This window comes from Drosophila subpulchrella, chromosome X (genome assembly GCF_014743375.2).
Source record: "Drosophila subpulchrella strain 33 F10 #4 breed RU33 chromosome X, RU_Dsub_v1.1 Primary Assembly, whole genome shotgun sequence".
Taxonomy (NCBI): Eukaryota; Metazoa; Arthropoda; class Insecta; order Diptera; family Drosophilidae; genus Drosophila; species Drosophila subpulchrella.
Genome location: NC_050613.1, coordinates 11,202,205 through 11,220,419, shown reverse-complemented (window position 1 = coordinate 11,220,419; position 18,215 = coordinate 11,202,205). Strand labels below are relative to the sequence as shown.

General features: G+C 38.0%; 1 protein-coding gene across 1 annotated transcript; it reads right to left on the bottom strand.

Annotated features, from left to right (window-relative positions):
* Positions 1-4,755: 4,755 nt before the first annotated feature.
* LOC119557208 lies at positions 4,756-5,600 on the bottom strand. Its single transcript, XM_037869864.1, has 2 exons — positions 5,494-5,600; positions 4,756-5,438 (listed from the first exon to the last, which is right to left on the bottom strand). Exon 2 carries the CDS (start codon positions 5,416-5,418, stop codon positions 4,831-4,833), a length of 588 nt encoding a protein of 195 aa, XP_037725792.1. The 5' UTR covers positions 5,419-5,438; positions 5,494-5,600; the 3' UTR covers positions 4,756-4,830.
* Between the last annotated feature and the right edge of the window lie 12,615 nt (positions 5,601-18,215).

Sequence of the window (18,215 nt, the reverse complement as noted above, 5' to 3'; positions counted from 1 at the left end):
CTCCGTGTGCACTTCACCTCTTCGCTTTAATTCAATTCAATTTGGCCACAGAAATAATTACAAACTGTCCAGGTTAACGCGCAGCGTGTGAGCGTAGCAAAGTGGCGCCGCCCAGCGCTGATGACATGTACTACCCGTTCCAAGGGCAAATATACATACATATACATATATATATAGTCATCCGGTATTTCACATCTTCGAGGAGTTCTTTAGGGGGGTTTTTGGTAGTCTTCGTGGTCTCCAAGGTGGGGGGAATTTATCAAAAGGCCATTAAAATCAAATTGAGGCGCAGACAAGCGACAAACAAGACCAAATAAATGGAGAGATGGAGATGTCGAATGTGATGGACTGATGGAATGATGGACATGTGTATTGGGCCCATACATCAGGCGACTCGATGCTCTGTCAAATGCATTTCTGGCGACATAAAAATCTCCTCGAATCGTTAAAAATGCATCATCATCAATTTTTGATGCATATTTAATGTAACGAGAGGCTCGCGAGTATCTTTGTATCTCTTCGATGGCATCTGTGCACGGAAAGAAAAAAATGGGATATAGTTAAAGCATAAAGAAATTATTTTAGCTATCCATTTGTTACATATTTATAATCTTTTAGGTTTTGTTGTATCAACTTTTTAAATTTTATGGATCACTGAATTGTTTTACCGTGCAAGGTGTGGCACAAAATAGAGTTGATAAACCTATAAATTAATACTATATGCCTCCTATTTATTCATATTTATTTTATTTTGAAGATAATATAATCCAGTTTAAAAAAATTTAAGATCTATTACTTTATTTTCTATTATCAAAAACTCTATAATTTTTTCCCGTGCAGCTGTGTGTCCCCACTTTAACTGCAAAGTGCGGCATAAAAATTGATTTACTCTCAACGCTGCGTCGGCACACGAAAAGCGAGCCAAAAGCCGAACGACTACGATTTTGGGGCCATATCGAAGACATTATGGCTCAATTAGAGGCGTTAAATCGCTGACCGATGGCATCTGATCCCCCCACCCGCCGGATATCCTAGGAAACGAGAATCCAATGATCCTTTGCCACTCCTTTGTCGGCATTTCCAACTCATAGTACCTGTTTGCCAGGTCGATTAACCTCAGGTCTGGTAATCTATTGAGCCTATTGAGCACACAATGCCCCTAAATGCGACCGCAGCAAGTGAACGCGAAATTTCACAGGCAAACACAAATATCCACTTCCCGGAATCCTCAGATCCTTGGTGTTTTATTATAGGCTGTGGTCGGTGAAAGTTCTTAGGGAATCTGTAACATATCAGAAATAAATAAACGAAAACCACACTTCGATGAAAGTCTATGTGATCTGGAATCCGCCTAGTTATACATATTTGCCTGCGAAACACTTGGCTGCTTTCCGGTGGTCTGTTTCGTCTCTTCCCCTAACCAAAATGAAAAAAGAGAAAAAAACCAAAAACCCAAAATTAAAGTCAAGTCAGGCCAACTTTCATAAATTAGTCATTGAACCCGGCAAATGGGCAGCCACAATGGCGGCGTGAAAAATACAAAATCATAATAGTAATAAGCTAAATGCGAGCATAACAACAAAGAAGGGGCACAGCTAATTTTTTTATAGTGTGAATCTAGCGCCAAAAGCCCACTAAAACAATATATAAGTATATACGCATCGAGAGCGGGGTCTACGCTTTAATAACTTTCGGATCTCTTGGGTTCGCTACACGACTTTTGGTGGGATGTTTCAATTGTCAAATGTAGTAAGATAACTAAAAAAATTGGTAAATGGTTTTCCAACCATTTTGTTTTTATTATAAAAATACATTTATTATAAACGAATATATTTAAACTAAGAACTATTAAAAAATATTTCTATCATATTTCACCCCTTATATTTAAGTTTTTCTTTAATTTCCTATCTGGAACATAAAGTTAATCATCGTTTTACCATAATTTATAGTTTTCTACTCCCTAAATAACCATGTATAGTATCTCCTCACCTGTAATGGCACTAGAATAATTACGTATCTTTCGAATTAAGACCAGAACTCAACCGAACCTCTCACCCATTATCCAAAACCCAGGCCCACACCCCATTGCCACTCGACTTTCCTCCACCATTTGCCATGGGCAGGCATTCCCCTACAAACTCTTGAGATTCCCGAAATGCTCTCGGCTCACCTTCGAATGCCCAGTCAACTGGGCCAAAAAGCCACCCACCGGCAAATGGCCCAACCGAAAAATATTTAATTTATGCAAAAAAAACAGAAGAAAAAAAAAGAAACGACTATAACCTGGATATGGATATGGATGTGGATGTGAATGTGGGATTATGTGTGGTGTAGGCACTACTACTACGTGTATTCAAGGGAAACTCGACTTTTGAGAGCTGCGGGCGGAGGCCGAGGCTACGCTAATTAGCCAAAAACAAAAACCCGAAAATAAAAAATACATAACTAACAATGAGCATAAAATTTGAAAAATGTTTTCATTTCTTTTCCATTTTCTATGTTCTGCTTCTTTTTTTTGTTTATATGTATTTCTTTTTTTGTAATTTTTTGTTAACTCATATTAGAGGCATTCGTCCAGAAAACGAAATTCAAAAATGGCGCATACTCGAAAAAAACGAGCAGGTGGAATTTGAGCAGCCACCGATAAGACAACTTGAACTCGGAGACGCTTGGCTGACCGACTGACTAAGTGACTAACTGACTGAATGACTGACTGACAAACTGACAAACTTACAGACTGACAAACCAAGAAACCAACTGAATATCTGACTGATTTCGGCTTATCCGCGACTGTACGCTGTATTTTTTGGCTTTTTCGTCTGGGTTTTCTTGTGTTTTTTTTTGTTTTGGGCTGTGATCCATGACCATCGCCATTTTTATGATTTGCCAAAATAAACAGAAACTTTCTTTTCACCTTTGGTCGGGTCAAAAAGCCAAGAGATTGCCGCCAAGTTGCGTGAAAATCAAAGCTATGATCAAAGGTCGCCCAAATGAAATGCTGGGCGGTGGAAAGTTTGGAAAGGCAAAGTAGACACATAAAAGTGGAAGCAAATTTGCTTAAAAATAATATAAATTATGCCTTAATTATGGCTGCAAGAAAAGTCTTTGATAAAATAGCACATGAACAATTTAAAAAAATATTTTCAAGAACTAATTCGAATTAGTTCGAATCCGTAGTTTTAAGAAAATGGTAAATAAAATACATTTTATCAGCGGAAAACCTTGGTTTTTAAAAACATTTCTTATTAAATTTGAAGCTCCAGATTGCTTGGTTTAGTTTATTTCCAAGAACCCACAGTTTAGTTTGCCCCATTTAAATAGGAATTCCTCACAGATGACGCCAAACAATAAACACGTGTTTTAGTTTTATTTAATTGTTTGTCATGGTCTTTTTTATGAATATTTTTGGGGCGCCAGATTTGCAAAATAAGAAAAAGAAAAGCGGATGCAAGTCACAGGATGTCTTCAATAAGCAAATGATCTGCATCAGCATACGTATTTCAATCTGTAAATGTATCTTTTTCGCCGCTCTGCATCTGTATATCTCGGAGACCACGAGAGCATTAGCCTACAGGCACACACTGGCAAGTGCAATGCATTTTTAGTGTAAGCAATAAAATTTACTTTTATTAAAGAAAAACGAAACAAATTCAAAAGAATTTTACGCGACTTGTTTTGGCGTCGACAACGACAACGACAACGTCGACCACATAAATTTAAAACCACCTACACATAAATTTTTGCTAGATACAAAAAATAAACTGCAATAATAATCATTGCAGCAGCAACAGCAAATGCAAGTGCAACTGTCAACTATTAAATGACATTTAACATGCCCACGAAGTGTCGCAGGGTGGAGATCTGGTGGGGCAGTTGTGGGGGCTGTTTGAGGGTGGATAAGACAGGCCACCGCCCCCACCCCCCACATCCCCGCCGGGCATTAGTTTCTTAAAATATCATTTCAAATTTGAAATCAAGTCATCAACAGCACCGTTTCGTTTCGCCTCGTACCATTCCCCCTGCATCTCCTCCACTTGTCATGATATATCATATATATCTCGGATTCAGATTCAGATTCTGATTCGAGGCAGCGCTCTTTATCAGCCAGCCAGTGTATGGATAATTTCAATTATAATTTATATGCGATCACATCGCTATTTTTAGACAAGTGACATCTCTGCCATTTCCCCGGCGTTGCCGAACTTCATATGGGGGAAAAGCCGGGCTTTACGGAGGGTTGCGAAAATGCCCGTCTGCTAATCCCATTCGTTTTTCATTGGATGATCTCCTTGATCATGGCCTTTGTATATTTAAAATAAATATTATTTCTATACCAATAAATTCGATATTGACAAGCCAATTATTAAAATATAACATTAATGACGTTGTTTTCATTGATATTATAGTTAAGATTCCTGTGAAAATATTATGATCCAAGCATAACCAATTAGCAAAACCAATAATCATAGACACTTTTTGGGTACTCCTCAATTTATATTAAATTTACAAATATATTTATTTTACTTATTGAGGCGATTTCGACAAGCCAAATTTTAAAATAGAACATTAATTATGGTTTAAGTCTTCTGAAAAAATGTAACTAATTTATGAACAAAATGATCGAAATCATTATTTCTTATACCATTTGATTTGATATATTGATTTTAGTTCCTCTGAAAATACCTATTAGCCAAATCAAGCAAATTAAATTTTTGTACCAAATTATTATTAATTTCTCAGTGTATATGAAACATATTAGAGTGGCCAAAGTTTACAAAAAATTTTAAATGCTAAAAATCGCCATAGCCGAATATTCGGAAGCTGCAGCTCTCACTTGGACTTGGAATCGTGATTGGGATCATTATTGGGATTTTTAGGGGAGCTGGGCGAAGAATTCTTCAGAAACAAAGATTCCTCTAGGTCAAGATAGTTCTGCATGATGATTTCGTTCTTCTGCCTTTCGGTTTGCAGTTCCCTGGCCAACTTTATGATCTCCTTGGCCAATGCCTTGGGATCACTGACCTGTTCGAGGAGCGCTTCGGGACTGTCGTAACGTCTCTTCAGGGGATTCTCCGGACCAGAGGGAGTCTTGACGAAGGGCACACACTGAATTGTCATCTCAGAATCCGAGGTTCTTTGATGGAGCAAGTCCTTGAGATGGGACTCGTATTGAACTTTCCGTATCTTTCGCTGCTCGAGTTCATTGCGTTTGGGGCCCAAGTGCTGCATTAGTTCCTCGGGTCTACGAGGCTCCTCGGGAAGCAGCTCCGTCTGCTGATCCTTGGACAGATGGCTGGTGAGCACTGTGGCCGAGGTCTTGTCACATCCCTTGGTCCTGCCTAACATCTGATGATGCACACCCAAACGAAAGGATCTCACTCCTGCCAATGCCAAGGCCCTTTGCTTCGTGGAAAACATTCTTGCCAAACACTGCGATTCTATTAAACGTATGGCTCAAGAGCAGGAAAACAGAAGAACTTATTTTGCACTCACCAAAAAAAAATATTTATTCAAAATTATAATATTTTACTTTTTTCCAAAACTAATGCTTTTGTTGTGAAAGGCAATGACTGACTGAGCCCAAAGGTTCACAGCTTGCCTATGACAGCAGGAATTAGATTTCAAGGCCTACTGGATTCCGAAAAAAGGCCAAAAAATCGAAAAGCGATGGGAGTTGGGTGTTGGAGAGTTAAGAGTTTCTGCCATATGGATTTGCGGCATGGCATAGAGCACGCCATATGAGCATTACCACCCCACTTTGCCCAGAAATCGGGCACATTACTCATTATTTCGAACAACTTCATCAGCGACGAAGAAAACGTTGGGGAAATTCTTGCATGAACTATTTGCCACATATACACATTCGATGAAAAATTAGATTTACGTTTTGCATACAGCTAAGGGCTCGAATTCCCCCCTACAAAAATACAAAAAAAAAGAAGAAATAAGTATATAAACATAACTGTTAGAAGTCGCAGTAGCATTTTGATTGATTTGAATGTTACGTTGAGTGCGCAGCTCTGCTCCGACTTGGATGTGTGACTGATGATTGATGGACTTGCCAGTACCCTGCACTCCCCCCACTCCCAAAACCCGATTACCGAACCCCAGACGACCCTCAAAAAAAAATATTCTTATACCCGAAAAAAAAACAGAACAGCGTTTCCTTCTTCGGGAGAAAAAAATACGAGAGAGAGAAAAAATAAATGTAATTTCCAGGGTCTGACAGGCGAATGTCAAATTCGACGACATGCGAATTTTAATAAACAACAAATTGGCAACAGAAAAAATGCAGGAAATATAACAAATATTAGTAAATATAGTGACGAAACCTCAACACTGTTTTCTGGGAAGGGATTTTGAGTGTGAAATTATATTTTTATTTTATCGATCTATAGATCCTGTAACATTAAAAGGCATATTAGCAAAAAGGTGACCCACAACTATTGTATAAAACCCCATATATTAGTCGTTATAAAACCTATTTCAAAGTGAAATGACTTTATAAGTTGGTCGATTCATTCTTAAAAATTTGCATTCTTTTTTGAGCCATTATATGACAACTATCTTACAAATTTTTCAAAACTTGTAGAATGGTGACCCAAAACTTGACTTTTAAGGCTCATAACTTGTCCATCTGTTAATCGATTTAAAAGTAATATACCTCTAGATTTTTCTAGCTTAATATTATATTACAAGTAAGTTAACAAATATTGTGATTTAATAGTCCCATCTGAAAACCACCAAAGTTCACACATTTCCCACAGTCGACGACTCCTTTCGAAACTGCCAAGTGAATGACCGAAAGCAATGTTCTGGATAATATCTTCAAGTGATAACTGGCCCTCCATCCAGCCGATTTGGGCCTGACCCAGTGAACTTTCTCGTGTTTTCCAGTAGCAGCTCCACAACACTCACGTGTGTGGGAGCCGAGACTCCAAGTCAAGCTGAAGACTTGGTCTCAAAGCCAGCTCACTCACTCACAACTTCCCCCAGAAGACTGGGGCCGGATGTGGTTGCGTAGAAAGAGTGGTGACCCCACCACCAAGTCAGCCTCTTGAGGGCCACCGAAAAAGCCACCACATAGAAAAAAAAAACGCAGAGAGCCAGCCACTGAAAATGTCAGCGGCATGCAATGCGGACTTTCTGTTTGTCTAAGGCCGCTCCGGGTAACTAAAATAATAACAATAATAGTACATAATACTAAGTCAAAATGCCAACTTCCGAAAGACGAACTCCGTCATTACTCCATTTTTACCACAATTAAAAGGTGGATGTTGGATGTCTTGAGTGTCTGGGTGAATGTCTTTCCTATCTCTCCCCACTCTATTTCATTTCGTTTTATTTATTTTTTAATTTCCATGTGTAGACCTTTCATCTCGCCACTCTCTGTGTTTGTCTGCTTTTCGTTGGACTTTTTTTCTATTATTTTTTCTTTTCTCCCTGGGCATCATCACCCGGACTAATGTCAACTTCCGTGGGGTGAACCCAACCAAAGAAAAAAAGGGAGTGGGGATCGAAAAGCTTATCGGAGTTAGGGATAGATATCTAGATGGGTGGCATACCACTTTCATCAAATTAGGTATAAGATAATTATAATAATCCATTACCATTGAACTTATAGTTCATACTAAAACCTCTAAACGTGCCCATTAAATACAAACAATATTTAAATATCGACTAGATACAATTGACAGAACCAAGAAACCATTGAGTGGTGGGAAATGGATGGGGGAATCACACGCATCCATGGGATACAGATTCACCTTCTCCTTGGTTTTCCCATCGCAAATTATAAGCCACGATGGGAACCCAGCCGATCCATCCAATCCCAGCCAATTCAATCCCAGTGCCCCAAGTATCATTCCAATCCCTCGGTTTCGTGCGTGTAAGGTTTTGCTTTTGTCGCGGCATTGTGTTTCGAAAGTCGCTTAACTGACAATTTAAGCGAAAGATAGATGGAAATGGTATAAAACGCGATCCGTCGCACGCAACAAAAAAAAAATCCCAAAAAAACGGGATGGGCGAGATTTTGAGGTGGGCGGAAAAGTCTGTGGAAAGTCTATAAAAAAAAAAGGATTCAATATAGAAATTAATGTTGGACCGCCTTGCCAGGAATCGCTCCACAAAGGGAATGGGTAACAAGAATGCCAAATGAATTACGATAAGCAGCAGGCGGCCACCCACCAAAAACAACAAGGATAAACAAGCAAAACGTCCAGGGGCGGGGGCGTGGTGAAAGGATTTCCAGGGGGCCGCCAGCGAAAGGGGCGAAAAATTGCACCAAAATTAATAAGGAGTCGGTGGAAAAAAAAAACCCTAAGAAATTTCGACTTGGGTAACAAAATCTTCAGCGGAAAGTTGAGTGAAAAATGTAGGTTTTAATGACTTGGGTAATGACCTTAAAAAAATAAGATCTTAAAGGAATCTATTTCTGAAACATGGATTATATTAAGATATTTTATAATACATTTTTTGATATATGGAATTTTTCTTTTTAATCCTAATTTTTTGTTATACTATATATATTATGTATGGATTTATTTAGGCAGATCCCTATTATCTTTTCTAGGATCAATATAGTCCACTCTTTCGATTGCAGCAATTTTATAATATATTTTTAAATATTCTTTTAAGGTACTATATATAAGGAAATATTTAGCCATACCTCTATTATCCTTTCTAAGATCAATATACCCCACTCTTTCGATTGCAGCGCACTTCAGCCAATGGGCAAAAGTAAAAAATTATTGAAAGTTTATGAAAATAACAAGAGAAGAAAAAAAATGAAGAATGGAAAAACCAAACCAAAAAAAAAAGTGGAGAAATAACCCAAACACAGCCCAACAATTGCTTGCCGGTGTCGGTTGTGGCTTTCTTTCTTTCTTTTTTTATTCTTTTCTTTTTTTAACTACAGCAACAGACGGTGTCGATGGGGGTTTTGGTGGGCGGTTGGGGGCCAGTAGAGGGTTAAGACGGCGTCAACATTGCTGGGCGGCATATTGCAGCCTTTGATTCCTTTTCATTTACTTTTCTCCGCTTTTTTTCCCTGGCCTCAGTTAAGGATACAACCCACAAGGAGGCGGAGAAAGGGGAAAGTAGGAAGGAAATTTTATTGTTACACCAGAAAAATAACAACAAACCAGTGGCGGGGCCAAAAGGGGGGTTGGGCGACTGCAGGGCGTCGCATTTTGGCTACGTTTCCGTTTCCGTCGAAGACGAAGTCAAAAGTCCAAAACCCGAAGTCGAAGTCAAGGGATATCGAAGGCGATTACCGGGAGAACGAGAAAAATTGTAAACAGTAAATGCAGGGGGTATATTATATCCTTATATATATGGGCAAACGGTTGAAGGCGAAAAAAAGAGGAAATTATAATACGTTTTTTTTCCTCTTTTTTTATTTTTTGCCTGCTGGTCAACGGCAGCTGGCGGCCAAGAGGGGTTAAGGAACACTCGGTGGGTTAAGGGGGCAACAGATTGTTAGTCTTGCCTAAGAAACGCTGTTTACATTTTTAATAATGCAAAAGCACCGAATGAAAGCAAAAATCGAAAGGCAAAAAATTAAAATTAAACATTGAACGGCGTTGAGAAAAAATGCCAAAGAAACGATAAGCACTGAGAAAAAATACTAGTTATTTCGATGATATTTGAGTCATAAAATCTGTTTTTTAAGGACCCCAAAAAAATGTCTAATCGGTATTTCAAATATGTTTAATAGTTGCGAGCTTTACAAATGCGTACATATATTCATAAAGTTTTTACCTATAAGATTTTATAGAAAATAGATAAAATATAGTTTATATTAACCATGAACAAATAATCATTGCCTCTATATATTAAGTATAGAAAAAATATAGTTAGGGAATATTCTTAAAATAATTTTTAGAAATAGATTTAAGTTGAATAATTGTAGCCAGAGAAGGATTTATTCGTTGGCGATTAAATAAATAAATAAAATATAGTTCTGCTGTATCGTGAATAAATAATCATTGTTCAATTTCTTCTGAATGTGTTGAAAGCTCTATAGATTTTTTCCATTTCTGTAAGTGCAAAAAAAGGGAGTTCAGCTCAATAAACCCGCAGAACAATTGCCAACCCTCTCCCAATCCTTCGAGCAACTAATGATTGAAGTCTGGAGACCCCCCCGACCACTCCCCTGGTTTTCGCTACAATTTACAATTTTTATTACCCAATTTCTGCGAGTCAAATTAAAAATTAATTATATATGTACCTCCAAAAGGGAAACTGGCGAAAAAAAATGAAAAGGAACCAGAAAATCAAGCACAGAAATCTTTTTGATTTCTTGACGACGTTTTTTTTTCTTCTTCATCAGTATTATTGTTGTTGTTCGAAATAATTCAATTAAATGACGCCACACGATGATTGCCCCCTCCCCCAAAAAAAGGGGCGGTGGGTAAATAACGAGGGGTTTGAAGGGGGCGGGTTTGATATGGTTATGGTTAGCTGCCAGTTAAAACGTACGACGCAATTAAAAACTTCCTGATTAAAGCCCCAAACGAAGGCAACAAAATAATGAGACATCGCAGAAACAAGAGAAATAATAAAAGCACACAGAAACCGAAAACGAATCTGAATCTGAAATGGTATCTGAATTTGAATCTGAATCCGAATCTGAATCGACTACTAAGAGCTACGAGATCGCCGGGCACACACAAAGATATCAATTAAGTGGCCGCACGATGAGTAAGTGAATGTGAATTTCGACTTTATTTGAATTTGAATTTATGATGCAACCGAACTGACAAACCCAAATCCCGCATTTCGGCTCCAGAAGCGGCTACTTAAATAATCCAGTAACTCAATTAAGTTGAAGGAAGTGAAGCGAAGTATGAAATCGAATGAAATAATAAATGTGTCATTTCATTATTTGAGGAATATAGGAAACAGTCCATAGTTTATCCTATAATGATACCTTTTCCATTACATTTCTAACCTTATACTTATAGCAACCGTAGTATTTCCCCACGATCGCCTTGAAAACGATTTCCGAAAACAAAATCACAGACCTACAATACCTTTGTTTGCTGAAAACTGAGGCAACATTTTTGAATTAATCATTTAGCAGGTAATGCAATAACAATAAAATATTATTATATTAACAACCAGTTTGCCCGGCGACTATTATTATTATTGTTATTGTGATTGCTGCTGTTTATACTTTATTTTTTCTCTGGCCTGTACAGTACAAAATGTACAGTCTGGCCCAAAAGTCGCCTTGGTTTCGATGGGCAAAGGCTTTCGGTGCCGTGGTCAGTTTACTTTTGGCAGTCAGTGTGCGCGCGGTCGAGTCATGACAATAAAGCAAATAAGAGTGGAAAAAAGTCACCAGTTTATGACAGCAATTAAGTAATTTTTTAAACACTCTCCGCACTTGGCCAACAGCAGTAGCAGCCCCAAAAAAAAACCAAAAAAAAAAAAACACAAACCTCCCAAGTTAAACAAATATGGATCTCGTATCTGGTTATAACTTTTTGTGTCTTCTGTGTGCGAGTGTCTTACTTAGGCAACAGCATAAGCAACAAAAATTGTCATAAAACTGCCAAAAATATACGTTAATTACCTTTTAAAGGTTTTTCAAATTAAACTCGTTAAAATATGATGATTCCCTCTGCATCTATCCGTCTCTTTCTGTGTGCGAGTGGGACGGCAAGAAAGCACCGTTCCAAAAACAAAAAAAAAAGATCGGAAAGGGGGATTTCGGTCGAGACATTGCATATATAACGTGTGAAGTTAATTAAACCTGTGTACAAGTTTATTACAAAATATGATTTTAGTTCACACACATCCAAAAAAGATCTTAGGGAGTGAGTGCGATGGGTAGATCGGCGTTGGAGCGAGATATACGTCTTGAGTCAAGGCTTTTTAATATGGCGCACAATATGGCGTTCAGTTTTTTTTTAGGGTTTCTTGTTTTTACCATTTGATTATTACGGGAATTCTGGGAATTTCGGAGTCCAGAAATTCTGTGGGAAAATTTCTTAGGTGAATGAAAAGAAAAGAGATTATTAAATAAAGTGCGTAAGGGAGTCGTAAACTCATTAAAGGCATTATATGATAATAAGTTTAGGGAGCCAAAACAATATTATAATGCATAATTAAACCTAATGCAATCCCTAAAATACAAATCAATATTTCTGACCTTACTAAAAACGTGTCAAAAAATATATGAAAAGGGCAATGGAGCTGAAAAAATACGAAAGAGGTTGAGGATACTGCGGCCAACACATGCACTGACGTATGAATGCCGGTGTTATTAATAAATGAATTGCATGTTAACAATAAAAGTTAAGAGCGTTGGCCAAAATGGAGCAACATGGGAATGAAAAGCAGCTGAAAACCCCTGAAAATGACGACGTGAACGGGGATATGTGTGTGTACTTGTTACCGGGTTCCGTTCAGTTTTCGGTTTCGGGTATCAGGTTAAAGCCACCGGCAAAGCAACAACCGCGAATAGTTGGTAATAATAATGAACGAGGTTCGCCTCGAATGAAACGAATAAAACGCTTGGCTCTTTGGCCCTTTTCCCTCAAGGGGGGGGTAGAGAAAAAAGTAGATTAATATCTCCCTCGAGTCCTTTTAGTCAAGTTTATACCTATATATTTGGGTCTATATGTGCATATATATTTTCTGTGTATTCAAGTTGCTTTGCATATGAATTGTATGCGCTTCACATGTTTGGAAGTGGGCAAAATTGGAGTCCTGGAATTGAAAGAAAAATATATTTCTCAGGAGTTTTTAGATAATCATTACTATAGATAATCGATTTTCGAATCATAAGATTAGTTAGACAATGTAATGGTATCATTATAATGATCTTACACATTGCTAATAATAATCGACTTGGTTATCGATAGAAAATCGTATAGTATTGAAGTCGGTTATTCAAGTTATCGATCAATATAACTTATTTGGTTATCGATATCCAAAATATAATCGTTTCATGATGTATTTTTTTCAATATACCCTAAAAAATGTTATAATTTAAATATGTAAACATGATTACTTATTTTTCCCCATTTAAAGCTTACCAAAATCACCCCACTGTTCTTTGTCGCAGCCAAATTTCGGACTTCTTGAACAAAAGCTAACGAATGAGTTCTCACATGCAATGTGTGTGAGTTGGCCACATCGACTTTCGTCATCTATTGGCTCTATATGCAAACACAATACCACCCAATGTAAATGAACACACAAAATGTAAATATATATGCGATATATCCGTATATATAAAGTCAACTATTATCGCGAACAGAGACGGCGAGTTAAAGTCGCCAATTAGGGGGAGGTCATAGATAAAACAAAGGACGATCTGCCCTACACCTTCTTATATTTAATTTGCCTAAGCTGTCATTAGCTTGAGTCCCAATTAGGACCCCCTCCAGAAACTACGCCACTGATCCGAAAAAATAATATAACCAACAAAGAAAAAAGTCCCACAATGCCGTCGTTGACTTTATTCGTATTCGTTTTAAATGAAAATTAATTTATGCGAATCGATAAGCCGTCGGCTGGAAGGTGAACAAAAAGAGGAGAAGAGGTACGAGGGAGTTACGAAAAACCCCCCTTGCGAGTCCCCTAGATGGCCGCTAGGTGGCGCCACGATCATTAGGGCCGCAAACGGCCGAGCAACATTTCATTTAATTTCCAGGACCTGTCAACCCTTCAACCCCTGTAAATACGATGTGCGTGTCCTGCCACAGGGAATTTGTTTTTTCTACCCTCACCACCCCTTAGACTAACCATTTTTTGGTTAGTCACTGGTCAGTCGAATGGTTAATTGAAGTCATTTCTCTGGCCCTCGTTTTGGGCCAACTTGACTCCTCGACTGTTGCCACCAATTGGTCATGTGCATTTTATTATTGAAAGGTGATAACAGTCCTTCGTTGGACGAAACGAGAAACGGGGGTGTTAAACGGGGTTAAGTCCCTGGCAGTTTGGACGCATGTCTGGGCATACCAGGCGGTATTAATGGGGGTCTCTCACCTCTTTTGGCCAAAGGTGGGATAGCCCTTTTTATCTGCTTGAATGCTAATTTTTTTGTTAGTCGAAGCCATTAATCTTTGGGAGCCAAGCAGTTAGGAGAGTTAGTAATTGGTTAATTAAATGCTTAACTTAATATATAGATTTTATTATTGTGTTAAAATTAAGAGGATAGAGGCAAGACTCGGAATTGAGCCATTAACAAAATGTTTTAAAAGAAAGCCCAAGCAGCCCAACCCAAGTTTATATATTTCTCCTAATTTGGCAGCTGGTCCCTCAGAAAATTATCACAATTTGGCACGTTGATCGCAACAATCGTTAACCCCGAAAATCGATAGACCAAACAATGGTGATCCAAAAAAATAAAATAAAAGTCGGGGGCCTAAGAATACCGACACGTGCCCCCGCGATGCCAAAAGCTTCGGACTGGAGAATTCTGCGTAAAGATTCCCATCATCATAAGGCGATCACGATGATGATCCGTACCAATGCAACGCACGCATAAGTCATAAGGGAGAACTGAAGTAGGGATGTGGATGGGGATGTGGACTTGATAAAAATTATTACACCTTTATGGGTGATCACGTACGCGGAGTGAACAATAAATTTCAGCTAGAAGAAGCAAATAAGCTGATGATGGAGCGAGATGACAGATAAGGAGAATCCCGGAGAAGTCAAGAACAAGCCTCTCGACTCTCAACTTTTGCCCTTAATTACACAGAAAAAATAGCTATAGCCTATAGGATAGTTTCACGATTAAATAACCATATATCAAAAAGATTTTATAACTTTTTTAGATTTCTTATTAGCAAAGCATTTGATGTTGTATGAAAAACTAGTAGAAAATGTTATGATATAGTATTAAGAACTAGTGAAATATGGTATGGGGCCCACGAAAAAGTAAAAGGTATTGTGTCACGTAATGAAAATCCTCCCCGATGGCATATGTTAAACCAGTAATAACGTAATAAATATTCAAATTACACTATTCTTCTCCATTCGAGCGGCCATTTTTTCACCATTTCTCGCCTATTTCGCCCATTTCGAATTTCCATTTTTCCACCTGGCCGGCGGGCAAATAGCCAAACGTCAACATTAACACAACTAAATGTATATATCAAGAGGCACACTTTCCTACAAATATATGTAGGAACATATATCCCCGGGTCGCGATAAAAGGTCGCGGTATTGGTAAAAAGTAAGCTATGGCACATTTATAGTTGCATTATGCTAATCAAATGACACCCAATGGTGGCATATCGAGTCCCCGAGCTGGACTTTCGACTGACCCCTGGGTTTTTTCTGTGGGACCCTTGGTCGTACATTTCGTTTATATATATATATTTATATATGTGTATGGGGGTTGTTGCTGGGTCGCATTTATTTTGACATTCAAGTTAATAGATCGGTTTTGGCCATAAATTAGCATTTTATATAGGCATAGGTGTGTAAGGTTCGTTATGTACGAATACATTATTATATACGAATAAACATATACCCACCTTTATAGGTTCGTGTGAGTGGCCAAGCGGGCCGAATGGTTTTGTTCCCCGGTGGCGGGTTTTACTTTTAATTCTATAAAAAAAAAAACAGAAGTTATCGCGACTTAAGGGCGTTGGCGTTGTTAACTTTGCTGTGGATATACGATAATAACACAGAATTCGAAAACCAGCAGGAGCCAAAATTTTATATTCGACTTTAAAATATTTCTTTTAAACGAGAATCAAAATTTAAGTCCATTTTCATGTCCGATTTTTCCGTACTTCTACTGGTTTTTAGAAGGGGAACCCAAAACTGCACTTCTAAATTCCATAACTTTGACGTGGGATACCTCTATGAATTTGTGGTTTAAGCTTCTAATATTCTACATTCAAACATTTCTTTTTTTTAGAGGGTCCAAATTTTAGCCCTTTTTCATGTTCGATTTTTCCGTATTTCCAATGGTTTTCAGAATGGGAACCCAAAACGGCACTTCTAAATTCCATAACTTTCGCTATTGTAACCCGATTTTGACGTGGGATACCTCTATGAAATTGTGGTTAAATTTTCTAATATTCTACATTCATACATTTCTTTTTTAAGAGGGTCCAAATTTTAGCCCTTTTCCATGTTCGATTTTTCCGTATTTCCAATGGTTTTCAGAATGGGAACCCAAAACTGCACTTCTGAATTCCATAACTTTCGATATTGTAACCCGATTTTGACGTGGGATACCTCTATGAATTTGTGGTTCAATTTTCTAGAATTCTACATTCAAACATTTCTTTTTTTTAGAGGGTCCAAATTTTAGCCCTTTTCCATGTTCGATTTTTCCGTATTTCCAATGGTTTTCAGAATGGGAACCCAAAACTGCACTTCTAAATTCCATAACTATCGCTTTTGTAACCCGATTTTGACGTGGGATACCTCTATCAATTTGTGGTTCAATCTTCTAATATTCTACATTCAAACATTTCTTTTTTAAGAGGGTCCAAAATTTAGGCGTTTTTCTTGTTTGATTTTTCTGTATTTTCAATGGTTTTCAGAATGATAACCAAAAACTGCACTTCTAAATTCCATAACTTTTGCTATTGTAACCCGATTTTGACGTGGGATACCTCTATGAATTTGTAGTTCAATTTTCTAATATTCTACATATAAACATTTCTTTTTTAAGAGGGTCCAAATTTTAGCCCTTGTCCATGTTCGATTTTTCCGTATTTCCAATGGTTTTCAGAATGGGAACACCAAAACTGACCTTCCAAATTCCAAAACTTTCGCTATTGTAACCCGATATTGACATTCTACGTTCAAATATTTGTTTTCAAAGAGTGTCAAAGTTTTAGACCTTTTATCATGTTTGAATTTTTCGTATTTTCAATGGTTTTCAGAAGGGGAACTCAAAACTGCACTTCTATATTCAGTAACTTCAGATCTTAGAGCCCGATTTTGACGTGGAATACCTCTATGAGCTTGTGGTCAAATGCCCTAATAATATGCATTCAAGCATTTCGTTTAAAATCCAAATTGATACCCAAAGAGTATTTTATAATTAGTCAAGCTAAGGAACCTCTTTAAGAACTAGTTTTCCACTCCAATAAATCCAAGTAATATCAATATTAATTATGCACTGGGAGGAACCTGAAATTTCACACATTTTTTATCTCGTTGTGTGACCATCAAGTGGCTTTGTAGCTCGATCGGCTACCGTTTCACCTTTATGCGGACGAAATTCAGCTGCCATCTAAGATTTACATATGAAACAAACTGATGAAACTCCAACAAAATTCCGGGCGGAAAGGAAGGAAGCAGGGATCAATCAATAGGAATTTCGGTTATGTAAATGACGAGGAACATATACATATTTTCACTTCCATCCGAGGACCCAAAGTCTGAAATATATCGACACCGACTCAGAAATGGGCCTGCATTTATAATTATGAGAAAATAGCGCTGGCCAAAGGCATCGATCGGGCAGACATCTGCACCCATTAGAAGGAAAGGAGACTGGCGAAATCCGAAATGAGAAATACCCAAAATAATGAAAATAAATAATATCCGCTGGCATTGATATGCAAATGATCGGCAACGCATCGGAAGTGTATTGAAATCGGAATCGGGAAAGGGATCGTCGAGATTCCAGATTTCGTGATTCAGATCAACCCTTAACCTTACCTTAAGACTTGCCTCAAGATTATGATTATGCAAATCGGGCGGAACAACTGTCGCCGCATTATTTATTCGGGGGTTGAAATTCCCCGATAATATATCTCGCATCCTTTGAAGGACCTTGCGATTTGGCAAATTTGCCAAAATCAAATTGATTGTTCGCTTTGTGCGATTTGTGACAATTTCGAGTGGCATTTTGTGGTAATTGATATGAGTCCGAAAACCATTATCGAACCCAAACCCAAACCCAAATCTGAACCCAAATTCTTTTTGTGCGAAAAATTTGCCGGCTTGGAGAATGGAAAGTTGGCAAAACAGCGAAAAACATTTGGCGAAAGGGTGAAAGTGCTGAACCCTAACCCTTTTACCCCCCACCAGAAAAAAAAGGCAATGTGTCATGTAATGAGATCAACTTGGCATTGTTTGGAAAGTGATATGTGAGATCCCAAGTGCCAAACAATAGATCCCGCTGGGATTGTCTCGTTTTCGGGAGTTAATCTGCGTTTATGTCGGGTGACTTTCATATGCTAGATTGGATCTATAAGTGCCAAATTTTTGAAGTGATT

Bases quoted from the DNA above. Each gene is read 5' to 3' on its own strand.
- LOC119557208 (XM_037869864.1), bottom strand. From the start codon at position 5,418: ATGTTTTCCACGAAGCAAAGGGCCTTGGCATTGGCAGGAGTGAGATCC.